The sequence below is a fragment of the Eleginops maclovinus genome, chromosome 24 (genome assembly GCF_036324505.1).
Source record: "Eleginops maclovinus isolate JMC-PN-2008 ecotype Puerto Natales chromosome 24, JC_Emac_rtc_rv5, whole genome shotgun sequence".
NCBI lineage: Eukaryota > Metazoa > Chordata > Actinopteri > Perciformes > Eleginopidae > Eleginops > Eleginops maclovinus.
In genome coordinates this window covers 3,373,023-3,399,723 of record NC_086372.1, presented here as the reverse complement: position 1 = coordinate 3,399,723, position 26,701 = coordinate 3,373,023, and the positions used below count along the sequence as shown (strand labels likewise).

Here is a 26,701-nt window from a genome sequence, read left to right as displayed (position 1 = left end):
TAAATAGAGGACAGTTTTTCCTTGAAGTTTTTATATATTTAGTTATTCATCTTTTCACTACCAATTTTGATAATGCAGTATTAATAGGAGCTCTTCTTTTTTAACTTAAGTATTTTTTTACATTTTTAATTGCCAGGCTATGAAAGAGGTTAATTAACATGGTTAATTCAATTTCACACCACTTTACACTCCACTAAAAAGAATGAAATATTTTTACTCCAGATATATAGAGGTTATAATTAAATGGTTTGAAAAAAATTATGATTTAACATGCAAAACACGTGGCTTAAATATTTACATCGAGTCCAAAAGAATAGAGAAAAGGGAGTATCATTTTTTTATTTTAGCACAGAAATATAAATGTATGTGTATTTAAAAAACAGAAAGACACCACACTGTAAATTACTTCTGATTTTATTCAATGGAAAAAAAGACCTTCAGGAAAATACAGTAATTCCCATAGTACACACAGAGAGGACATAAATTAGAGAGGCATGGCAGAGAGACGTTTGAGGGGGGGGGGGGGGAGAGGGGGCGGACATGTCACCTGGCACCTGGGTGGTAGAAAACATTTGATCCACGCTGCCACACAGCCAGGGGCCCACTGTGCAGGATGTAAAATAATCAGTGAAATCCCACTTCAGATTTGTGTAATCCAGGATGTGAGCGGAGTTGATCCTTCCTGTACACAAACGTCTAAATGATAGTACAAAAAGGGAATAATACAAAATACAAAACAGGGAGAAACTGCCCTCAAAATAAACCATAAATATTCATATCGATGCACATTGGTTTAACAAAACAATTGCTTCTGTAAACATTTTCAACATAAGGTGTGCATTACAATTTAAAAACCACTGCAGTCGCATACTTATCTGAAGGGTTACATAATAAAAATTGCAGAAACAAGACTAAAAACTAAGTCAGAGTTAAAAATATGCCGCTTAGTTCACGCCGTCTGAAGTGGTTTTGTAACACTGCTTTTAGAACGTGACTTTCTTTTGCTTTTTCACAGAGGATCGGGACAGTGAAAGCATCTCATTTTTCTGCAGCTCTCACCACGTCCCACCTTGGACAGTGAAGGCACCACCTTTACTGAGAGCAGGGTCAAAAAGTGGGTGAAGAAGGGGGGGGGGGGGGGTGTCCATGAGTCTCGTTATATAGTTTTCTCATTCATACATACACACAGCTTGCAGGATGGATTCTACATCTTAACAGTGGAATGAGACTGTCTAACAGGAAGTGACACGCACGTCTTTCCTTGGTTTTAGAGGATGAGAAGGTAAAATGAAGGTTATTCAATTCTTGGAAAGAGTAATGATCCAGTTAAAGTGTTGGACTCTCCTGTCTGAAGCCTAAAATGGCTAAAAGAGGTCCAATATTTAATCACATGAAAGTGTTTTCTACAGTACATAAAATCCAAACGTCTTTATTTAACTTGTCAAAACCTGCGGAGCGTTTTTCAAGCAGTTTAAATCAGCTGGAGATCCCGAACACTAAGCCTCCTTTAAAATACAGATTTGTGAAATTCAAACGTCGTGCAGATGGAGGACAATCAGCGGATCCTGATTTCCTCCCCCTTTTTTTGTAGTGTGATATTCAAAATCTTCTTCTCAGCCCTCGAGATTTAATGCCTTCATTCCCTTAGCGTCACTTCTGGACACTGGCCTCCATGCTACCTTAATGGCCACTTGCTAAATGTGCATGTCTAATTCACAGTTTATCCTAGCCCTACTTATGACTGATGTCAAAGGGAAAATCCACCCAACAGCTTTTGGTAATGCATCTCATATTTCTGGGTCCGTTGGTGGTTTTTTTTGGTTGTGTTTTCTTCCGGTTGAGCTGATGAACAGGGTGGATTTCTCCTTTAAGTCTCCTCTATGGGTGTGTCCTGCATTCTCACGCTTTATGTGCAGCGAGCCACATACAAAATATACAGTGTATGAAAAACTGGAGCTAATTTAACACCAAAGCCACATGCTGTCATAAACCGGGCTACTTCTGTTGTTCTGTCCGACATAACCTACTGAGGCAATGTGGTAAAAGTCGAGATAGTGTCTGTAAAACCTGGGAGAGCCTGAAGACTACAAGGTGGATGCAGTTAGTATGTACACGCTGATATCCAGTACCCTGTATTTAATGGATATATCAAGAAGGTCCCTTAAAAAAATCTTCACTTTAAGGAAGAGAAGGCAAAAAAAGTGAAGATACAGAGGCAGATTTACAGGTCAAGCGTTATGAATGTGGCTGTGAAGTAGTGTGAAATGACATGCTTGACGTGGAAATCTACCGTGGTGGTGGGAGTAGTTTCACCTGAACAGGACCCGGACTAAACACAGCTACTAACGGCGCATAAAGAATCTTCGATACAGTAACGGCCGCGCTCATCGTCCCTCCAGTCATTCACATGCTCAGTGTTTCCTCCATTCACACACACGTACACGATGCAAAGTTTTACTATGACACATAAAGATTTACCATCAACAGGCAAAAGATCCCACGCCCTGCAGGGGACGAGGAGGAGGAGGGGGATCGGCTCAAAGGGAGGGTGAGGATAACCTGGTGGCTCGTGGGGGTTTCTGTATGTGTAATATAGTTAAACGAACAGAAAACGCCCTCAAAACACACACACCCGTCCCTAGCTTCTTGTCATGATTACAGTCCAATCCGTTGGTTTGTTTGCCCGAGCAAGCGAGAGGAAGCAGTTCCCTCCGTCGAGACGCTCGAGGCGGTTCTCTTCTTCTTCTTCGTCGTCGGTCATGGTCACAATCGTCATCTGTTTGTCACTGCCTAGCTGTCGTCGTCCTGCTGGAAATATCGACTACCAGCTCATGAGGGAGGAGCGACCCAGCGTCATGAAATACACCTGGCTGGCCCCTCCAGTGCGCACAGAGGCAAAGAAGACCTGGGACGAAAGAGAAGCTGTGTTAGGATAGTTTAGAGAAAGTGGGGAGTAAGGGTGGGGTAGCTGTGTCCTCACCTTGTCATTCCTCTCACACAGGAACTTGAGTCTCTGAGCTCTCTTGTGCATGAAGACGCCGTCCAGGTGACCCGTCTCCACTGAGCGGATCTCTATGGCCTTCTCACCCCAGCCCATGATCTGGTTTGACCTAATGTAGGCTGTGAGAGAACAGAAGGGATTCATTTGTAAAAAAAACAAACCTCACATTTCCAGGTTAGGTTTTTGTCGCCCCACTTACCCACTGAAGTTGGCATTTCTCCCCACTGCAGCACCACGTCCTTGGTGATGCGCCCGTAGGTGTTGACGTAGACGCCCTCGTCCTCGTAACACACCAGCAGCTCGATGCCGTCGGTGTTGGGCAGGATGATGATGGCATGGCACTGAATGCTGGTCTGGATCTGGAGGGGGAAAGGAGGAAGAGTTAGGCGTGTCAAGAGCGGTTAAAAACATGCTAGGGTCAGACTGCTTACATGTGTGGGCAGGTAGATGTCGTAGACGGCACCAGAGTCCACATCCACAGCATGGAAGCCTGAACAGGAGCCGTAGATGACCTTTAACCTCTGACCTTCCTCCACAGTCAGGTCCACCAGCAGAGGCTTGTGCACCAGATCACCGAAAGACTAAACCACGAAGAAAATAAAGTGAGTCAACTTGCATGTTTCTTTGGCTGCATCATACCTGCAGAATGAACACGCTAACCTTAAACGCCATGAACTTGTGGTAGGGTTTGGGCGCCCAGGCGTACACCTCCACAGCGTTCTTCAAAGCCAGCACCAAGAACTTAATCCTCTCATACTTCACTGCAAACAAAAAGGGAGTCATTTGTGAGTGAAAGCATCGGGTTTATTTGGAAATCCTGTTCAACTCTACCCTCTTTTGCTGTTGAGGTTCAGGAAGGACTTACCGACTTTGTAGTGGACGCAGCCCTCCAGGTCGCCCACATTAACCCAGCCCTGCTTCTTCTCCACCTCGGGGTCGTTGTGCAAAATCTTGTTCCTCAGCCACGACAGGTAGTACACTCTCAGCTTGTTCTTTTTACCTGCAGGAGATGGAGAAGAAATATATTGTTTCCACTGCAATGTAGGAAAGAAAGACAGGTTTGTGTTCAGTAGGCACAAGCACTGTACCTGATATAGTGACCAGGACATTGAGTCCCTCCAGGACGTCCATCTGCTGGATGCGCCGCCTGTTGATCAGAGGGTAGACCTTCCCCTGTCCGCTTCGGTCCAGCAGCATCAGACCACTCTCTGTTCCCACCAGCAGGTTCACTCCTGGACAAACGGAATAAAAAACCCCATAATCAGACAATGAAGCTGCTCTACGGAGGTGTCAGTGGTTGTATTCATGCTCACACACTGCTCACACACTCACCCCAGAGCGCGGCACACAGGATCTCAGAGTTGAACCTCTTCTTGTACTTGCGGATCTCCGGGGTGTCGCTGGGAGGGCGTGTGTTGACCGGGTTGACGTTGACCACCGAGCCTTTACGAGACGGGTCGGACTTCAGCGGGTCTGCGAGGCGTCCATCAGGCCCAAATGCTGGGGAGGGGGCACATAGAGGTCAGGCTGGATGCCATTGTGCATTAAAATATTGATGAACAACCTGGTGTGTCGTTTGAACACAAGGCTCGTCTCTTCAGTTTATTAAGCTAATTTTGAAGTCGTTACAGTATTTGGTTTCGAGACACTTTCGTTGTCAGCAGTGGGAAAAATATTACTCCCCGAGGGAAACACACTCATGGTTTATTGTTGTCGTACCCATGTTGTTGAGGGAGCTGCCGCTGGATGGAGAGATCTGGAGAAGACGAGGGTCGATGAACGGAGTGAAGGAAGAGGAAGACTTGTGTTTGGACATGGAGTTGCTTTCTGACTGGGACTGAGAGAGATTTGTGGACAGTTAGAAAATGCATAGAAAGGAACGGCAGGTTATGTACTGGATTTAATCATTACAGTAATTTACTAACAGGCAGGAAACAGCTGGAGAGAGATCAGGCATTTGATGGAAAAATTACACTACATTAAATTGAACTACAATAGCAAGAGCCCTTTCAGTGTAACACACATGAGTTACAGTTCCACCTCTGGGGGCTCGTAAAACTGCCTAACTGTGCTCAATCAGACTACATTTTATGACACAAACAACTGGGAATACAAAGCTTTGACTGCAATTAAAGTTAACAACCAATCAAGTGAAAAAGATGACGTGCAGTTATGTTATTTGTGAGGACAGAAATGTCAGAGAGGGGAAAAAACAACATGTGCGACAAGAAGAAACGTGTCATGAAGGAAATGAGAAAATGATCCTGGCTGCTGTGAAGTGTTAGAGGAGAGAGCTGCTCCTAATGAAGCACAGAGGAGTCGTTAATCCACCACCAGAGAGCGTGTCGCTGTCACACCACAGAAGAGGCGCTAATCTAAAATTAAGCGTAGGTAAAGTAGGTCACGTGTGCTTGCCGTTTGTTCAAATCAAATATAAAGCCCCATCTCACCACTACCATCACACCAGGCATGCCATCACCCAACAGAGCTAGGAAAATGGTTAATGTACGGTTAGTCCACAGCTCCAGTCAGGTGTTGTAACCGTGCTCCACCACCAGGAGGCGCCAGTGTTAGCAGAGCAGTGCAGTGAGATGCAGGATGGAAGAAGGATGCAGCCAAGCCAGAAGGGGGCAGATTAGAGCCAGAGCGAAGGACACAGGAGGGAGGGGGGGAGCTAAGGGAGGCATAGAGGCTCCCAACAACAACCCAGGACTGGAGGGCAGGTGTGTACAGGCTCTGAGGTGTTTGAGGTAAAAACATGTCAATATGACCCCATCCTGCTCAAAATATCAAAGCCTGCACCACCACCCTCCACTCCCCGGCTGTTTGCTCCACTGATGTGTGGGCGACATACCTCTATGGCAGTGAGCTTGTCCAGGGGGGTCTGTGGGGACATGGCAGGACTGGCATAGCTAGATGATGAGGGGAAGGAGGAAGAGGAGGAGGGGGAGGAAGGGATGGTTGTGGTGGAGGAAGGGGAGTGATGGCTCTGCTGGATAAGGTCTGGTAGGTGGTGTATGCGGCCGGCAAAGCCGTTTTTCTCTGCGAGGCCGGGGGTCTGGGGCTGGCCGTGGACGTGACCAGGGCCAGCCGAGGGTGAGGAAGAGGAGGAGGAGGAGAGATTGACCAACCGCTTAATGTCTGCGGTGCTCTGGAAGCAAGAACAGGCACACTTTGGGCTCGAGCAAGCAGGTGGAGATGCTAATTCCTGTCAATATATACATCTCAGCTGTGCATGTCACCTACAATATAATCTAAATCAAGGTATCAGAATACCCATCTCTCAAAGTGTAATGAATAAAAACACAGAGGGTTATTTAAAGGAACACAGAAGAGATGGTGGAGAATGAGCGAGACCGACAATGGACAAAGAAAAAGGAACATTTCTGTCATCCATCTTCTCCTCCTCTCACCTGTCTGATGACCAGCGTGCCGTCCTTGGAGGACATCATGCCTTTCTCGTTCTCCGAGTCCTCCACCAGCATCGTCTTGGCCGACTCCGTCTCGCCGTTACTCATCCTCCTGCGGAAGCCATGGGAAAATCTGACGTCCGTGACCAGACCAGCGTTAAAAGCCATGCAGAAAAGCCATGCAACACTGACGGTTCTGACTATGCAATATCTTTAATGTGATCTGAAATATCTCATTGTTGTAACATGAAATCAATGACAGATGAAGGCAGCAGACACACAAACACAGCTGCACCTACCCAGCCCTGGAGTCCTCTGCTCCTGAGGTGGACTCCTCTCCCGCCTCCTGGTCCACCTCCTCATCGTCTTCCTCGTCGGTGGTGCCCGAGTCCTCGCTGGAGGAGGAGTAGTCGGTGACCTTGTGGGGAGGCCTCACGTCGTCCACTGCACGAAGCTCCTTGGCAAGAGCTGTCAGATCCTGAGAGGTACAGGAAGGAAGTCTTAGAAATGAGCCGGTATTTCTTTAGAAGAAACTCTGACTGTCTGGAATAAAGTCTGGTGTGCAGACCAATCAAAACGCTTCCAATCCTTATCGTTTGTAAGCAAATTAGGCTCTTGATTTCTAGACAATCTGATGTTTTAAAGTCATCCCTCCTTACTTATATAATCCTTCTCTATTCAACTTCAATATACCTCAAGTCTCTGGGTGCGTATAGAAGAATATTTTGCAGTTTAAGGTGTTTTTGCAAACCTATTTTTGTCCAGCAGTTCATTTTCTCCAAGCAAACACCTGTCCTAGATTCAGCATGTTTCATGAAAGAGGTCAAAATCCAATCTGAAAACCTTGTACCTCCCAGTAAGATGAGAATTAAGTGCCGTGTTGTCTGGGAAATCATGTAATCAGATCATACCGTAATTGTTTCTTATTCCTACATTAGTGTTTACACCTCTCAAGTCAATGTCTTGTTGCCCTCTGCTTATTCCTTGCAGATTTTTTGATAATGCAATCCTTCTAAGGTCAGGGACGAGAGAGAAAAGGGAGGGAGGGAGGGACACTTCCCAGACATGCTCAACAAAGCAAACTGTTTATTGCACAACAAGGCCAGGTGAGATTTGGAGCAGCTCTGCCAGGAGCAAGGGGAACAGGAGGAGTGTGTTTGCATTCAAATGTGGCCGCATTCAAATCAGGAAGCTGCGGCAGAGGGTTAACCCTTTAACTGCCGTGTGTGGACAAGCAATAAAGTGATAAGGAACTGTGCAAGGCAAGAGGAAAGACGCCAGCAGGAGGCAATGACATCACAGGCAGGGAAGACAGGAACCACTCATCCTCACAAAAGGCTCCTTTATCACAGCCTGTTTTCAATGACAGGGGCAATGGTGCAAGCATAGCAAAGGTGTGGTTATGTAATCTCATTTAACTGGCTTACCGCATCACCCTAAGAGGTTCCCCAACAACCCGTGGATTCATCAGGTGGTTGAATAATTAGAGTGGTGGAAAATGAGAGAAAAACACAAAACCGTTTTCACCGATTCAGCATCAAACAAGTTTAACCGGCACTTCAGCAACAGCACTTACAGCTGGTCGGGTCGGCCTGGCCAGGTTCTTTTCATCTTGTTTTTTGGGAACATTTTCAGGCCGCTGGAGAGGCGATCCTTCAGATTTGGAGGAAGCTTTGAGGGAACAAAAGGAGGTCGAGTTAGTGAGGGGAAACAGAGTTTGGCAGGGAACGCTGGCTCTGAAGCCATCTTTAATCGGCTGAATAAAAACAGCAGGACTGGAGCGGCGAGCACGGAATGGTAATGGTGTTATTACAGTGATAATGATAATGTGCTAATAGGCAGTTAGTAGAGGGAGTGAAATATATCGGAGTACAGTACCAGGGGACTCACAGCGTGGCCTGAAGCGGTCCCCAGGACTGGCCTGCGAGCTGGAGTTGGAGGAGCCGGACGAGCTGCCGCTGCCGGGCCTCGGCTGCAGCTTCTCCACTCGGTCCCACAGCGGCCGCTGCTCCACATTACTGCCAAACAGAACGACCCAGCGTTAACAAAAACACACAACAACATAACACAACCTATCAAACCCAGAGGTCTCTCAGCTTACCCGCCGGCGCTCCTCTGTGCGCCCTGGTTGCCAGGCTGCTGGGGCAGAGGGGACTCTCGGCGAGACAGGACCGGAGACCTGGAGGTTGTCCTTACTGGTACCTGGAGGAAACAGATAAGGTGGCAAACAAACACAAGGGTCCTTTATTATTTTTTAGCTATAGAGGAGAATAGTTTTATTGAAAATCCAGGGAGAAAAAGTGTCCACTTCAACGGGTATACTGAACAAAACCAGTGAGCATTTAGAGAAACCTGATCCTCTAGAGAACAGATACAGGTTGGAGGAATATGATTTTTAACAAAGTTAAATTAAAACAGAGTTTTTAATATGGATTTTACGCCTAAAAATGCAAGGTTTTCTAGTTCTGGTATGAGGCAGAACACACACACACACACACACACACACACACACACACACACACACACACACACATCATGAGAGGAGGTGAATGATGGCGGAGGAAGTGAGAGGCAGGAAAGGGACGGGGGGAGGTAAGGGGTCCCTGATCGGCTCCTTACCTTGGGAGGAACTTCCTCTCCGCCGACCTGGGGTTCGGCCCTACTAAGACCCTGGGGGTGGTGGAGGGGAGGTTGGGGCTGGGGGTCAGTGCGTGCGGGCGATGGGTGGTGTTGGTGGTGGGGGTCCTGGGAGCGCAGGTGGACTTGTGCAAAGCTAGAGGTGACGCCGGCAGGCTCGCTGAAGGACTGCGAGCGAGAGACCATGGGCGGAGGAGGAGGAGGAAGAGGAGGAGAGGGGGCAGCGCTGTTGCTGCTTTTTAACGCAGCCAGGTGGGACCACTGGACCTTTGAGGGAGGGAGGAAGGAAGGAAGGAAGGAAGGGAGGGAGGAGGAGGAGGAGAGGAGGAAGGGGAGGTGGAACAAGCAGACAACACAGTGAGACATGAGGGAAGATGTGTGGATTTTCACAAACATGCGTATGTGCAAATACACACATGCATACAGCACGACACGATGAGGGGAGGCAGAGTTTGATGCAAATGTGTGAGGAATAGTTCTGGGAAATATGAATATTTAGATAGAGAATATTCCTCTTTGTTTTCGAATTTCAGCTTCAAGACTGTAACAGGAGGAGGCAAGAAAAATGGGAGCACTTAGGCTGAATAACCCAAAAACCTGAGGGTGAGGGGAGGAAGAGGAGAAGGCAAAAGGGGGAGGAGGAGTTACCTGAGGTTCCATGGGTCGGTGCATGGCGACGGCCTCGGAGGAGGAGCCGCCATTGGAGAAAGGTTCAGAGGAGCGGGGAGGCAGAGGGGGCTGCTTTGGAGGGGGGACGACCTGAGGGGAGCCCTGAATGTTCTTACGGTACCGCTCGTCCGCCTGGGGTGAGGGAAGCGAACAGGAGAGAGATGGAGGTGAGGATCCGGGGAAATATATCATTCAAATAATTATAAAAACAATCAGAGGGGAACCATTTATATTTTAGACAGAAGCAAAAATAAATAGTGCACCCATCTTTATCTGTTTCATCTGTTTAATTTACACATCTATAGCACGTCTGTCCGTCCTGGGAGAGGGATCCTCCCCTGAGGGTGTAAGGACAGAGGGTGGGGATATTGGGCTGAATAAATAAACTTTGATTGATTTATTGACTGACATTTACTGTTCAGCAGCACATCAAGACATCGTTTTCTCTTCTGGTTAACAACGGTTCCCCTCTTCTTGTTTTTTCTAACATTACTGTCCCTGGAGAGTCTCTTGTCACTCTAAAACTTCACATTTCAGACAACATTATTGTGAAGATTACATTACACATGCTTGAAGCCCAGTCAAGGCAGCCGTACAGACACAGGTAGAGGTGGACAGACAGGACTCTTTCAAACAGATACATCCTTGTGCTGGATAAAAGGGAGGGGAAAGATCGTTGTTAAAGACACAGAACAGCTGTGGTGACGGGAGTCCTGCATGTTAGTCTGGGCCTCAGCCACCATCATGCAACGGCCCGCTCCACGAGAGTCAAGAGAAAATGAAGACGTATAAAATTCAGACGTCCCGGCGGTTTTAGTAGTCAAGGAGACGAGCAACAGTGCCAAGAGAGGGTGGAGGATAACAGCTCTGTTTTATTCAGGACACAAAAAGCCTGGTTGCTCTGGGTTTTCTATTCTCCACTGTACCACCCCCCCTGCTTGTTTCATTCAAAGGGCCTGGCTGAGAGGACCCATGTTGTAACAAATTGCTCTGGAATATCGCCACAGCATCCAAATCAGACATTCAAACGCAGGAACCAGTGTTCACTGCTGCTGGTATCATGGTCAGTGTGAAGACAAGCAAGAAGAAGCTGGAAAGAGCAGGCAGAGCCGAGGAGGAGGTTCACCTCTCTGATTGGCTGAGGAGGAGGACTGACCGGCCTATCGGGCTCCAGACTTTCTGCCTGGGGAAGTTCAGAGTCAGGGAGTTCAGTCTGATAGGGGGTGGGGGAGTTTGAGAGCTGGTTTGGACAAGTCTCATCCGAGTCGCAGTTCTGGGGTTTGTCTGAGGGGAATTTTTCAAGTTCTCTGGACGACTCATTGGAGCCTTTTGCTACAGAAGCAGCACCGTCGAGGACCTGAGCTTGAGGGGTGGAGGGGAGGGCTCTGTCAGGGGGCAGGGTGGAGGTCTGTGGAAGTTTGGTCTTGTCGCTGGGTTTGGGTTCGTGCTGCAGCGACAGCAGGTAGGCCTGCTCCTGCTGCAGGCGCTTGTGGAGACGCTCGGCCTTGCGCTGCTCCTCCAGCTCCCGCCACTTGAACTCCTGTTGCAGAGCGTGGGGTTGATTCAAGGTGGTGAGAGGAGCGCAGAGCTGGCAGCTGCTGTAGGCCTGACAGAGCGACTCAAAACCTGTGCCAACTTGTAAAACTTGCTTTCCTTAAAACACACTTATACAGTAAGGCTTGGCAGAAGTTTTTACTGCAGTTGTCTGTTTTACACACCAGGAGCTTCCCTTTTATCTGTAGACTGTAACCGAAGAAATCTAACAAAATATATCAAATAGAGAGGAGGAGGAGTTCAAGATTTTGTATTTGTGTAATGATTTACCAATTCCATAATCGCAAGATGACTCCAAACAAATTTCAACAAGGTCAAAGATTAACATAAGTATAAAGGCAGCATGTGGTGTGTGTGTGTGTGTGTGTGTTGGTGACTGACCAGCAGCATGGCCTGTTCACGCAGCAGCTGCTCCTGCAGCATCTCCAGGTGTCTCTGCTCCTCCTCCAGCTGACGCCTGATGTACTCCTGCCAATCACAGTGGAAATAGTTTCCAGCTTAACGTCCTATCGGCCTTTCCCATTCAGAAATCTCACAGTAGCGTTTAAAGCCAGCAGTCGGGATCTAAATCTGGGTTATTCTGACTGCAAAGCGTACAAGAGGACATCCTCTCAATCAGCTCCCTGAATGCATCCTCTTTCACCAGGACCACAGAATTCTACCTTCTTGAGTGACAGCCCACAGCGTCACCTTATTTAATACCTTAAAGACAAATATATTTAAAGACTGACCTGTTCACGATCATTCCTCCTCTTCTCGTCGTCAGCCCGCCGGCGTTCCTCCTCTTCCTTACGTCTACGATCCATCTCCTCGACACGCCTCTTGTCCTCTTGCTCGCGGCGACGCTGCTCGCGCTCCTGTTGCCTCCTCATCTCACGCTCACGGCGCTGTTGCTGTGGAGGCACAAGACAATCACATGTAAAGAACAACGGATATTTGGCAACCAGATCAGTCTCTTATCTTTGAGTCATCAAATCATCTTACCTCCTCCAGCCGCCTCCTCTGCTCCTTCTGCTGCTCAATTCGTTTCTGCCTCTCGGCCAGTAGTTGGCGCTTGTACTCCTCCTGCTCCCGAAGCTGCTGCTCCTGCAGGAGCTGCTGGCGGCGGAGCGCCTCTGAACGCTCCTTGTTCTCCTGCTGCAGGCGGATGAAGTCGCGGCGCAGCGTGGACTCACCCGGCACATTGACAATGGAGCTGGACGATGGAAGGAGGCGGGACATGGATTAGAGACTCTGGGTTTAGATTGTAATGCTTCTAATAAGTAAGTAAACATGTTTGTTTACCTGGGCTCTCCCTCCTGCTCTGGGGGATCCTCTTCCTCCTCCTCACTGCCACTGTACTCATACTCTGTCTCATCTGTAAAGGAAACAATGCGTTAGAAACAGAAACTTGAGAGATAAACTAAAGAATAGAGCAGCCGGGTCAGAGCCAGACGCACCTTTCTCCCCCCTCTTCTTCTTGGTACGGTCGATGTGGTCTTTGAGCTGGATGCGGACTTGCCTCTCGTTGGGCTGGTCTCGAATGAAGGGGTGCTTCAGCAGCTGCTCGGTGGGGGGCCGCTGCGTGTAGTTCTTCACCAGAGAGCCCTCGATGAAACTGATGAACTTTTTGGACCTGTAGGGAGCGCAGGAGAGTCAGCGGAGAGGAGCGATGCATGACCGAGAGGGTGACAGATAAAAGGAGACAGCGGGTGCCAGGCAGATGCTTCAGACATGAAAGCATGGAGCGCATCCAAAGTAAAACGGACACTCCTGCAAACAAGCTTGAGATTACAAATTACCCATCAGCCCTAGCAACACTCCCTCCATGTCTCTGAAACATTGAGGTTTATACATGTGGACAGGCAGCATTGAATTGCACCTGCTGCCATAAAAGTGAGGGTTTGATTCACTTTGAATGAAACATTTTAAGAAATCAAACGATCTTAAAGCTAAATAATATACTTGTAATTCAGGACAGGATCCATATTCATGTAGAAACCAAGCCAGGCTACATAGTTCATCTTAGATCTAGTGCTGGCTAAGGAAACCTTTTTTCTGCAGTGCGTCCAGAGCAGCGCTACAGTGCATGCCAGGAGAGGCTGAGCCTGCCAGAGCAGGTGTACCACAGATGTTCAACTCCGCAGCAGAGCACAAGCTCTGGACTCAAGCCTCTGTAGCTGAGATAACATCTAAATGCACAAGAGTACAAGTGGAGAGGCCACATAAGATCTGATTAAAAACCTTTGTGTGAGGATTTTAAGGGTGTAATGAGGATTGGAAAGGCATTAAAAAGCACATCTTTCTGGGTTCAACCTTACCATTTTTTAGACTTGAGCCTGGGAGGAGGGTTTCTTGGAATGAGGAAGAGTGCACGCATTGGGTGCATGTCACAAAGTGCTGGAAGGAGAGGCACACATACAGAACATCCATAAAATATTCATGTGACTGAACGGACACAAAAATAAACTGATATTAGGGAATAACAGCTACTCACGTGGCGCTCCTTCAGCCATTTCAATAGCTGTGATACCAGTAGACCACAGATCACTCTGCAGACAAGAAGGTGCATATTAATAGTCAGAAAAGCAGGAAAAGTCCAGTTTTGGGAGGCTGGAAACAGCATGTTTGCATGATAATTGACTCTATAATGTGAAGTTCTGGGTGCTTGCGGCTCTTACCCTGTAATCGTACGTAGCGTCTGGGTTCTCGTCACAGGCGATGACCTCTGGGGCCATCCAGTAAGGCGTCCCGATGAAGGTGTTCCTCCTCCCCACTGTCCGATCCAGCTGAGCACTCACACCAAAGTCAACTACAGAGAGAAGTGACAGTCAACCAGGTGTCGTCCACAGGTGTGAGAGGAAAAGGTAAGGAAGCACAGCGAGGGAAAACGTACCCAGTTTCACTTCAGCATTCTCCGTCAGCAGGACGTTTTGACCCTTGATGTCACGATGGATGACGTGGTGGGCGTGAAGGTGGGCCAGACCCTGAGGATAGAGAGGGACGGATAAAAGTGAGGAAGAGGAGAGAGGAGAGAGGAGAGGAAAGAGGACTAGAGAGGAGGATGGACTCACCCTGAGGATCTCTCTGGAGATGTAGGCGATCCAGTCCTCCTTCAGCTGGTTCCCCTTCGTGTTCTTCACCAGGTCTGTGATGGAACCAGCTCCACAGAACTCCATCACCAACTAGATAATAAAAACAGCATGAATCATCAGAAGTTATGGATCATGGAGATCAGGTAACTATGTTTGTAGAGGAAATGATTATACATATTTCCCATACTTTGTACTGAGCCTTAATATCTGGGATGGATTTGAGGACTTACCCAGAGCTGGTCATCGTGTCCCGGGGGGCTCTTCTTAATGAAAGCCCCGTAGTAGGTGGCTATGTTTCGGTGGTGGGAATACTTCTTCAGCATATTGATCTCCAGTTTAATTTCCTCCTCTTCATCCTAGAGACACAAAGACAAGTTACAGAGGGGGGGGGAAACAGACAAGAGGGTGTTTGTCCTTCCACTTTATTTTGAAGCAATGACTGTGTGGGCCTTTAGTGACATTTCATTTCATTTCCAAATCCACAGGGTCGTAGCGCAGTGTCAAGATATGCGACAACGCCCCGGTGTGGTTTCATTTCAGCCGGACCTCGTGCGTCTCATATCTGGGACTGCTTTATAACAATGCAGCAAGGAATCGTCCGTCTACTGGCAAATGATTCCTTTGTTTAGGGATTAATGATGCATGAGTGAGTCTCAGTGTGAGTTGATGTGTACAGTAGCCATTATCAGTAATCCCTTGTCAAGAGAGCTACTGAATATACAACTGATCGATTGGCAGAGCCCCGACAGATCCATTAGCATCAGGCAGTTGCTTATAGATGGGAGGAAAGCTAGGAATCCTGCCTCCTGCTATTTGTCTGTACAAAACATAATCATAAAATCATAAAGCAGTAATTTAATTACTAAATAAATACTAAATAAAAGTATAATAACTTTAATATTCGTAAAGCAAATATTGAAATTAATTAATTAAATTACAAAATAAAATAATGTATATAATATTGATAAAGCACATATAGAAATTTAAATAGTGGGTTTAGGATCACTGAATAAACAATTATTAATCAGCAAAATATGTTAAAAACAGAAAGGCCCTGCAGACCCAGGACATGTAGGGACATCTATACATTTAATAAGAGCTAATTCAAACCCTTTAATTCAGTGGTAGAGTGATTTTGATAATGTTAGCTCTCCTGCTTGGCATCACATCTTGACTAAAAGCTCAGAGCTAGCTGCAGTGCTAGCTCTTCTGCTTGCACCCAATAGCAACGTGACAATGATTAACAGTGACGCACTAATTGAACACATGCAGGGGTCAGCCCGCCGGTGCTCTGCTTCATGGGTACATCGCCTATAGAGAGTACAGTGGGCGGAGGGGGGATGGAAACCAAACGTGGGGAGGGGGTATGATCACTGCAGACGAGGTGTGTGCCTCTTTATGTTAGCAGTGGTTTTATTTAATAGAAAGGACGGTGATGCTCAGAGTGCATATCTCCGAGCTGTGCATCACCTATAGCAAAATGGCAGTTGGCTGTCTGTGCAGGCGGCCATGCTGCTGCTGCATGACTCGTTTGAGTTGACGTAAGCCTTTCTGTTGTGCGCACCCCCCCCTCCCTCCCTCCAACACTCCCTCCCTCCTCTCCCATCCACCCCCTCTCTGCCGTGCAGCTGTTGGATTATCACACTGCCGACTGTGAAAGCTTCGCTGCCACAAGTCACACGGGGAGGCAAAGACTGACTCGAATCATATGGGATGTGAGGCAGGTAGAGGAGGGGAGGACATGACAGGAAACTATATCTGTATGTGGATTATCAATCTGTGGTACTAGGTCACACATCATATCATTACTATATGCCTGAAAATCAAACCGGGGTTATATAAGGATTTTCAAGAAAGCTACTATCTGTCCAGTCAACTTTCTACCAGAGGATTTGACATTTTCTCAGTATGAAATTAGATAAATCTAAAGGAGAAAGACATTCATTTTGAGCTTTGAGGTTATTTGGCAGCCCAGGAGTGGAGTGGAGGAGTGTTTGGGATTTGATTATGTGGGTCAGAGTGACTCAGGATGAGCTCTACAGCTAGGAAAGAAGATAAAGGCCAGCATGTACGCACTGAAAACACACTGCGCACATCAGGTAATGGTTAGAAGATGTGTCTTGAGTGATAAGATGAAGATAAGTACAAAACCTTGTGTAGTTTTGATAAATTCTAGTATATTCTATCCAGGTTCTTCCTTTTCATTAGTAACCATGAATGTAGAGTTACATTTTCATTGAACACATGCAACGTATTAGTGGCTAAAATGACATTTTCGTTTATTGCAATGCATTATGGGAGAACAAAACCACTATCAGTGTGAGGTGACGTCATGCTTTCACTAAAAATAACAGAGGGAGGTCTACCTGTAAGTCTGCTTTATCAGGTTAATGATGCCGTTAACACACATGAATCACTCAATGTGCAGGTAATCAAATACCGTCTAGAAACTGTACGTCACAAGCAAGTGTTAAAGGCACACCCCCGATAAGTGCAGCGTTCCAAGACATATATAGTGAACGCCTCAGTGGGCTTTACGGGAAAACATTCCAATGCAATAGAAATGACCAATAAGTTACTACATGTCTAGAAGGCACACCTTGGCAGTGTCCTGTCACACAGTTGGGCAATATGCCGGGAACACATGATAACAGATCAGGTGGGTGTCAGTCATGACTCAGCGTGACGTCTACTCGGGTGGGGAGTGGCAGAAGGCGAGTCGGGGCACACGGTGTACGTATATGTGGCTCTGAATATCATGTGTTTATATTTAGGAAATAGAAGTGACTTGGTCAATTAGCATGCAAGATATGAGTGTTTGATTTGGACAACTGAACATACAATGTGTAAAACAACTAAAAGTGTGTCTGTATAAGAGCAGTGATGCATCAGGGAGATTACGCTGATGGCTTAAGACTTTGCCCCCCAGGGAGGATGATGAACCACTCATTCACCAGTAAAGCTTGTTATTGGTGCATGTGTGTGTACGGCATGATTACACATCATTACTATGTCCATGTGTGTACGTGTGTGTGTGCGCGTGTGTGTGTGTGTGTGTGGGAGGGTGGGTTCTTGGCCTTCGCTGCCACTCTGAAACCTCCTGCTTTGTGTTTCTGCCTCTCGTCCTCTCATCTGCAGACCTCCCACAGCTGAGGCCAGCAAAATGACGTACTCCCCTCAATAAGCATCCTGTTGCCCTCACCCCTCCCCTGCTGTTTATTATGGGGGGGGAAGACTCATTACAGAGCATGGCATTTCTCCTCTGTAAGCTCCAAAACATGTGGACGTCAGATCCATTGGTATGTCTCCTGATTTAAATAATAACCAGACTATAGTATGCACAAGAACCCTGTTTTGAGCTCAGCTTCTATCAGCACTACTCCTGCACATGGTTATGTTCAAATCGGAGCAATGTGTCGTTACCTCTGTGACGTCCATGACTTTGATGGCAGCCAGCTGTCCAGTCTTGACGTGTCGTCCCTGTGAAGAGATGAAACGAGGTGAACATCAGCACTACACCCGGCAAGCTTATTCCTATGTAGTCCAATAACAATGAGCAAAGACTGTGTGTGGACACGTGTGGTGGACAGAATGTAAAATACATTACAAATTCACACAATAAGGACAGGTTTTGGTGCTCAAAACCTTTAAGACACACATCAACCACATGTCTGTAGTCCGAAGCATATCAAATTCCTATGCTTTTGTACCCAGCATTAAATGTATGGTATCAGTATGATTGTTTCAACCTTACATAACCCCTCACCCCTCCAGTGGTTCTCAAGTGTGCTCTGTCTCATGTCATTGTTTATTAAATATCATTGTGTTTGCGCCTGCTATCAATCAATTGAAATGTAGTTCCCATTAAAGATTACAATCTCTGGTCCCACGCTCTATATATTTACAGTGCATACCACAGATGAGAATATTATTCCCAAGCTATATATCCCTAACATTCCCAGACTCCTCTGCTCTCCTAACACCATACTGCCACTCCTTACATAAACAAAGGACAGAAATAGAGGCCTCTCCTCGACCCCTCCCTCCTGCACCGACAGGAGATAAAGCATGGGACATTTTTGGGAGCTCTCCCAATTGGGTTTGGGTATTCCCCTTTCTGACTCTTAAGGACACTGCAGTGATAGTGCTGCTGTGTCTCTGCAGCACACACACACACACACACACACACACTGCAGGAAGTGGACATTTAAACACACATATGGACACCCCGCCCTCCCCTCCACCATCCTCATCATCTTAGCCAGTGCATTCCACAGTCAATTGAAACTGTATGGATTATGACAATAAAAGCCACGCAGGCTTAGGGGCCCGCTCTTCCACTGGGCGGATGAGAGGGACACTTTACAATGCCTTTAATCCTCTCCACTTTGATCCCAGGGGTCGCCACTAAAAAAAACAACAGTGAAGCCGACACGATGGCCTTCTGAGCTGCTGGTGCTCCTGCTGTGCTGGGTTCACTGGACACAGGTGTGACCGGGAGGAACCCGAACGCATCGCTGTGATTTAAGGGCACTTGGCAGTAAAGACGTCAAACGGTAGTAATAGTATTTATTAATGAACCGATTAATAAAGAACACGTTTCTCCACCATTAATAGATCTCTCAAGAAGTCTGGAGCTTAAAACTGTTGATTTTTATGTGCAATTCCTTGTTAACATGCCCCTAATCTTAAGAGACAAAATGCTATTGTGAAAATGCAATGCCATTATTCTACAGTACGCATTGAATATGCACGGAAACAATTAGGGAATTTATGTTTCATTAGGCGAAACGTTTTGATGGTCGTGTTTAAATCGAGACAATATATATCTTTTAACTGGAGCAATATCACCTTAAATAAGATTTCCCGTGCAATAGAACTCTCCTTTGCTAGTTTCTAAACACTTACCGTACGATATGTCAGAAGGAGTGGTTATTTTGAAAAATGACAGCACCTTTGAAGCATGATGTCACTGCATGAATAACATTTTGTTTGGAACTACAAAACTGACTCACTCGCTGCCGGTAAATGCCCTCCAGCCCCAACCCAACACCAGATGTAAACATTGCACCTGCACAGGAGACACCAGACGACTGCTTTCCCGTTCTCTGCCTCAAATATAGAATAACACATTTGAAAAAGCCAATTGTGTCAACGCACTCAACCAACCCTCCCAGTGCTGTTATTAAACCACCACTGATTATTGTTACCCTTTAGAGCTTGATAGTGCCTAGTTAAATGTATATAAACCTAAGAAAACTAGCTGTTAACGGCGGTTTATTGATGATTTAAAGGTATGTGGTTTGGAAGAGATACCAGCAGGTGATTCCTCCCTCATCTTGCGGGTGGAGGTAGGGTTATCTAGGCCACACCCCAACAATAGCATATGAGTAATGAGATGGATGGCCGGATTTCACAGGAGTTTCTTCACACATTAATCCCCTCATTTCATCCATGCATTGTCCTGAGCTGCACGAGTAATAACAAACCATGTGACTCATCGGAGAAAACAGGTAAGAAAGTTGTATTTTAAAAATAATGCGGCTAAATCTGCTCAATAGATCTCTTTCACTTTCTTCAATTAAGAGATTAATCATTTGTTCTATAGAATGTCAGAAAAAAGCAGGCATTTTCTGCTACCATCATCAGTTATAAACCTGTTGCCTAATTGACAATGCTTCCAGCTCTAGTCCGGTGTTTGGCCCCTGTGTTCGGCCCCTGAAGCAGCCAGCATGGCGTGGCTGTGGAGGTTATCTGAGGCACCGAGCTATCACTCAGCGCTCCCTGGCCTCCATCGCTGCTCCTCTTAACCACGGCCAGATGTGCTGCTGGCCTCTGTCCAGCTCGGCACTAAACCTCCGACTGACTTACTGCCTGCCCTGAGAGCCAGGAGGTTCAAATCATCACTTAAACAAAACACACGAGAAATCTCCGGAAACTCGATAATTGAGGCTGCTCTAGGATTTGAACTTTAGCGTTTAATGAGCTTTCCCCCCCCCATGTATTTACAACACATTTTGTCCACTGTGAAGAAAATACACACCAGGTGTTTTCATGATGTCTTCCTGAATCAAGAGCAGTGCAATATCCCTGTTGTTATTGTATGTGGGGTGATTTCCACGTAACAGAAGTGAGCACAGAGTTCTGTTTCCCCTCGTATCCTCTGCATCCGTGCGCACCAGAACACCAAGAACCTCTCCTTACATTGTGTACATTAATATACGATCAATCACACTTCAAAATGCTCGCTGGCTTCCCAACCAGGTCTACCTACTTCTGTTCTGCCCGACAACACTTGGCTCACGTTGCCATTGCACAACCCCGAGGTGAAATTGAGCGACATGCCTTTTTACTAGCCGTGTAGGTGCAAAACAAACTGGGTTTCATGTTATGAGTTCACACAGAGAGGGGGGGGGGATAACCACTGGGTGCCATGGTTTGGTAGTTAAAAGGTCACTAGTGAAAGTGTGTGTGTGTGTGTGTGTGTGTGTATGTGTGTGTGTGTGTGTGTGTGTGTGTGTGTGTTGGTAAAGCTGCAGTAATGAGGGATGGATGACCCGCTCACCCATGTGAAGATCTAAGGTGACATTTGAACTGGTGGAGAGGGTGGACAGAAGGTGATACCCAGGCAGGTCACCATCACACACTCTAGAGTTTTACACACTCCTGCCGCAACACGCATCACATGCATGCTAATGACAATAAGCTGTGTTTTATTTCACTGTAAAGCTTTTGAATCTGTGAACTTTGCTGGGGAAAGAAAGGATCCATCAGCTGTAGGCACATGACATCCAGGACTGTGCCTTGCCCCTGCCTCTCTGGGCTCTTTAACTTCATACTGCATACCAGCACACTGACCCAATTCTCTCTCACTCACACTCTCTCAAACACACACTCACACACACACAGTCTCAAATCCAGCGCTCCTTAGAGAAGCAAGGATGGAAGAAGTGGCATAGAAAGACAGAAATGAGACCGGACAGAGAATAAAGGAGGAAGTGAGCAGGGAGGGGAGAGGCTGGGGGGAGAGGCTGAGTCTCAAACAGGAGGCCAGCTGATGGGACTGTATTGATCCCAGTGCAGTGCCCGGCTGTAGTAAGGGATCAAAGATGCATGCAGGAGGCTTTCATCAGGTCTAAACAGGAATTTTAATATTGCACCTGAAGCGTGGCAACGACATGCAGAAATGATATCCGTAATTGATGGGTATGTCTACTTCACTAAGAGGTTTTTAAAGCAGGGGGAAAATCCAAACAGGATTCCAACTGTGAGAACACATCCCAGGCCCTGGTATGTGGTCATTAAATTAACATAAAAACTGGAGGAAGAGAAGCTGTTGTTTGGGAGATTGTTTTGAGCTGCATGTGGTAGGAATGGGAGAAAGTTGAGTGGGTCTTAAAGAGAAGAGGAATTTACTCTTGAATACAAAAAAACAAAACGATCTGGAGTGTGAAGATATATTTGTCCGGGCGAATTAAAACGAGAAGACTGTGTTGCTGTCGAGTGAAAGCGCTGAAGAAAGACAGGCAGGAGTCTGTCTGCTCCGCCAGCGCCTTTGTGTCTCATCTCAACACCACTCGGTAATGAGGTTTCTCAATGAGCTTCACACTGACACACACACACGGACAGACAGACACTGGGAGTTTTGTTCAGGCGGCGTGGCCAGTCAGGGGACGGTGTGGGTCTTGTGACACCCATTAGGGAGAGGGTCAGTGTGGGGGAGATGGGGACAAAAGAGATGCATACTGTGTCAGTTAGAGAGGATTCTGTCTGCTTCAACTTCAACGAGGCTTTTCAGCTGTTTAGAAAAGAGCACAAGCTAAAGTTTCTGTTAGCATGTGTGCTAATGTAGTGTGTGGATAATGGAAAAAGTGTCCCCCTCTCTGTGACAGGGGCCGGGGTGGGTGGTTCTCTCCCCCTGAATGTGACCAAAAAGCTGCACAGCCAATCTGATCCCAGAGATATACCAACGATCTTAATACAAGACACATCTTTTGGGGGACTCTGCAACCAGCAAGTCATTATTGAATCTGCCAAACAGCTAAACATTCCCAAATATGAAGTAATAACAATCACATGATTTGGTTTGCAGTTACACAATTTACTGTCAACTTTGATAATCAAGTGTATTGTTCAAGGGTAAAACATTTGCCAAATAAAAACCACATTTGAGGGATCCTTTCCAGCGATGTTTGTTATTTGCCTTCTTCAAATATTGGTAGTGATTTCCCAATAATGGATAATAAACCCTGACGTCTCAATGATCCAGTCTCAGACAATAGCCCTGCTCTGTTACATGACTGAGGCTTGAGACATTTCCCCCACTCTCCCCTCCCAAGGTGTTTGACAGATTGTATGAGAGGTTTAGATCCCACCCCTTGTACCCGTAATGAGGGGCAAGGGGCGAGGCTGGCGAGGTGGGGGGAGAAAACAAAGGGGAGACAGAGCCGGGAGAGGAGGACCTGCAGAGAATAAGGCATAAGCTGCTTCTGAATGAGCGCGCTGTAGGAAAGTTAGCAAATGACACCACTGGGTGTGAAGAACGCCTGCTTCAGAAGGCCTTTATGTGTTGTAAACGTGCACATGAATAATTAAACCATCTTTCATTTGGTGCGATGGTGCAGCCACGTGATAATGACTGAACCAAAAAGTCCATTCACCATAGATTTCAGCCACACACACGCGTGCACGTGTCTGTATGCTATGGAAATAGTATTGGCACAGCCTTGGCATGTCCCATGGATGCACGGGGGGGGGGGGGGGGGCAGGTCAGCAGGGAGGCTCTGTAAAGCCTCAGGCCTGGCTATATATGGCCGTTCCGCAGAGCAGGGGGAGTCTTCCCTGCATGCCACGCTCAATTAGAGGAATTACGTCTTTTCTATGTTATCTTTACTCTCTTTTTTTATTCCTATATCCCGCAGAGTGGGGGCACCTGAGATTATCTGCTGAGGCAGCTGGTTCAGAGCCAACTGATAAAGAGTGGAGGAGGGAGAGGATCTCTTGTGCAAGAGCTTTTAAAGAGTATGGAGATATATGCATTACTTTAAATACCAAGCATGTGTGGCTAATGTAGTGTATATGACGTGATAATGCTGCAGTCATTTGCAAAAACATGGAGGCATCGACTCGCAGTTTTAGTGACAACACCAAAGAAAAGCCTACAATTTGGAGAAGTACACTACTTTCTTCAATTGATGCACGCTCATAATACTGCACATGAATCTCTGTATAGATCTGGGTCTGCTTTCCGATAAACAGATGAGTGATTTGGAAAAGGGATTTTTAGCCATAACGTAATTCTCATCATGGCCGTCACTCAGATTCTGCAGTGCTGTGTTTGCAGAGGTTGACTGTGATCTGGCTCCTCTCCACAGGCAACGGCTGCCCTCTTGGCAGAGAGAGCAGCTCCAGAGCCGGCAGCACAGCATGGCCGCAAAAAGCTCGACATGGCATTTCGGGTCTTACAGAAGGGCTTGGTTCTTTATTTTTCTGGGTAAAGTAATGCAACACAGCAGGGATAGAGAGGGACTTTGGTGGTTTAGGATCCAAGGCCTATTAATCAGGTCTATAGTGCATCATAGATAAATCCATGTCTTTCTTTAAAACAACTTTTTCTGATTCATGATCAAGTAATAAGTGGACAAGCCTACAAATCTGACCTTTTCGAGGTTCAAGAGGCAGGGAACTGTTTCCTTACTCTACCTCTGAGTGCTGTTTTTATCTTTTAAATAGACAGCAGTGCACCAAAAGCTACTCCGAGCACAAGTCAGCAAAAAGCTTGCAGGAACAAATATTCCCCGCATTCTCATAGCATGGAATACATTCACAGTTACACTTGACAATCCAACTTCAAATGCAACATCCAATCAAGATCAGACATTTCTCTCCCCATTGCCTGCCTCAAAAAACAAAAGGAGCCAAAGGAAAGACGTCTGAAAGGAATCAGAAGTCACCACAAATCAAGAAGCTTGGTCACATTGTGCGATCTAAAAGGGCCTTGCAATCTGTGACCAAGTGCTTGACAAAGCAGAAAAGGCCTCAGAGGGAGAAGAAACTCCACCCCGTTTTCAGTTGGGGGGCTGTTGTGATTATTCAGTCGGTTGGCGTTTGAAACCCTGCGGACAAACTCCTCCTTTCTGTGGATTTTAACGGACGGCCAGAGAGACCCAGAGAGCCGGGACACAAACTCAGCTTTGTGAGGGCGTTGGGCAGCTTCTGTCTGGATCTGGACAGCTGCTCTTCTACCAGTTGCAGCCCCCCCTCTCACCCCCCTCCACCACCACATGCTCATTCAACTGGTTAACGTGACAGTCAATGCAGTGACCGACAGCTGATCGAAAAGGAGGCTACCGCTGCATGAGGCTACAGTAAGCTATGACTGTGCTAGAGACAGTTTCCCATGCAGGCTGCTAGGACCGTGTCTTTGTGTTAACTGCAGGCTAATCCGACAGCCCCCTCTCGCACAGAATCCATTCCCACACAGCAGAACTCGCAAATAGAATTAGCAGTGGACAGTGAATGGAGCGAGAGATTAAAGGGGACAAAAAGAGGCAGAAGCAGTAATTCTCTGTCCCATACGCCCCGCTTTAAAAGACATCTGGTGGCGAGATAGCCTGCGAGCATCACACTTCCTCCTGACAAGCATGAGGCCCTGATTTCAGGTGTGGCGATCATATGAGTAAAGATGTGTGAGTTAAAGCATTGGGGGGGGGGTGACCGGAAGTTCACTAAGGGATTGAATGCAGGTCACTGGAGCACTGAGGGCTGTCAGAATGAAATACTCAGCTAAGCTTGCTGCTTAGTGCACAAGCAAATTGATGTTTTTTTGGGGGGCTAGCCTATTAACAGACCAGGCTGTGCTTAGCTAACTACAAGTCTGCTTTGCATGTTTGCATGTGGTTAAATGTCATCCAACAGTGGGGAACAAAATGGAGCCTCCTGGCTTGCTAGCTGCAGCAACAACAACACAAGGAGGCCCAATGCAACACCAGGACGGATGCATCTCCAATCCAGGGCCATCCCTCCATCAAACACCACATCCTTCACTTCTACACGAGCTGTCTTTCTCTCCCTCCTTGGCAATGTCTTTCAACAGCCGCAATGTTAATTTCCAACAGAGAAATGTGACACCAAGAGCAGATGGCCCCGAGAGTGGGATTCCCATCCAGTGAAGTGGAAAAGTCCTGATTTAAATAGGATATGAAATTTGGTTTTGTGTGAAAAAGATAACCAATTAAAAAGGGCTGCAGGCAGAGATGAGAGGCCAGCGGGATTAGTGTTATGACAGATACTGTTTCTCCATCCTTGCCTCCTCCTAGTTTTCAGTAAGGCAGGTGATGTAAGATGTGTGATGCATCAGACTGTCTGATTCACTCTTTACACACACCTCCCTGCTGAACAATGACCTACGATCAGACTGATAACAACACACACAATCATAACTAGGAAATCTACCAGCCTATTCCAGTTTCTCTCAGCTAGTTCATCCAGGATGTGGCCTGATAGCAACATCTGAATAATGTGCATTTTTAAAACGATGTTTTCGCCCAGGCTTGATAAGCAAAATAAAAAACATATATTCTGAGCATTCACAGTGAAAACAGGACAGGCCATGCACTGCGCCTTCAACCAACCTTGTATACTTGTCCATAGGTGCCATTTCCAACCACCTCCACCAATTCAAATATCCCAGCTGGATCCTGAAAAGAAAAAGACACAAAGATGATCAATGTAAATAAATAGCAATGTTGATGTTGATGTCATGTATGCACAACATGGTCCAGTGTGAGCCAGCTGTTGCGCCCTGGTCTCCCCTACATGCCAAATGCATCTCGAACAAAGGAAAACCAGACACTGGCAACACCTCGCTTTGGCTCAGCGGTCATTTTTAATGCTCCAGCTCCAACACAACCCACATTTAAGCACATGTTAACACTTGGTAATATTTGGCATACTTTGGGAGGTGTGTTTTATCGAGCACAGTGAAATAAAAGGCAGCAAAACAACCAAAAAAACATAGGCTCGGTTTTGCAGCACTCACCCGCAATGAAGCCAAGTCTATGTCTACTAGACTTTTAGCCGGAGAGTCGTTCGCCATCTTTCAAATAAAAGCCGAGCTTCCCTGTGCGTTTAAAAGAAATAATGGCCGCTGTATCATTTGCGGGGACTTCTGCAGGATGTATCAAACAGAAGCCGTGCTGTATTCCTCTCTGTGGGATCCGCTCTTTAGCAGTAAAAGCTGGGGTCTCGCTACTCCATGTTGAGGTGGCAGCAGCGGCTCCCTGTGCGCTCTCTCCCTGCCGGAGCACTGGAGACAAGCTAGGCTGAAAACACACACTTCCGCTCGGGGTTTCAAA

The 26,701-nt window shown here is 46.7% G+C and overlaps 1 protein-coding gene across 5 annotated transcripts; it reads right to left on the bottom strand.

The window, feature by feature from the left end:
• Window positions 1-396: 396 nt before the first annotated feature.
• On the bottom strand, window positions 397-26,639 carry LOC134860791 (mitogen-activated protein kinase kinase kinase kinase 4-like). 5 transcript variants are annotated; one of them, XM_063877603.1, is made up of 32 exons: window positions 26,386-26,639; window positions 25,979-26,044; window positions 17,769-17,825; window positions 14,576-14,701; window positions 14,325-14,435; window positions 14,147-14,237; window positions 13,932-14,062; window positions 13,748-13,802; window positions 13,572-13,650; window positions 12,711-12,886; window positions 12,556-12,628; window positions 12,256-12,466; window positions 12,003-12,164; window positions 11,653-11,739; window positions 10,844-11,257; window positions 9,697-9,849; window positions 9,031-9,315; window positions 8,513-8,613; window positions 8,290-8,429; window positions 7,988-8,082; window positions 6,711-6,889; window positions 6,415-6,523; window positions 5,856-6,152; window positions 4,721-4,838; window positions 4,334-4,501; window positions 4,090-4,233; window positions 3,867-4,001; window positions 3,662-3,762; window positions 3,433-3,582; window positions 3,201-3,360; window positions 2,981-3,120; window positions 397-2,905 (listed from the first exon to the last, which is right to left on the bottom strand). In XM_063877603.1, the coding sequence occupies exons 1-32, from the start codon at window positions 26,440-26,442 to the stop codon at window positions 2,822-2,824; spliced, it is 4,455 nt and encodes a 1,484-aa protein (XP_063733673.1). In that variant the 5' UTR covers window positions 26,443-26,639; the 3' UTR covers window positions 397-2,821. The 5 variants fall into 5 exon arrangements, with proteins under 5 accessions (XP_063733673.1, XP_063733669.1, XP_063733670.1 ...); XM_063877599.1 differs by lacking the exon at window positions 10,844-11,257 and having other exon boundaries at window positions 6,415-6,544; XM_063877600.1 differs by lacking the exon at window positions 10,844-11,257.
• Between the last annotated feature and the right edge of the window lie 62 nt (window positions 26,640-26,701).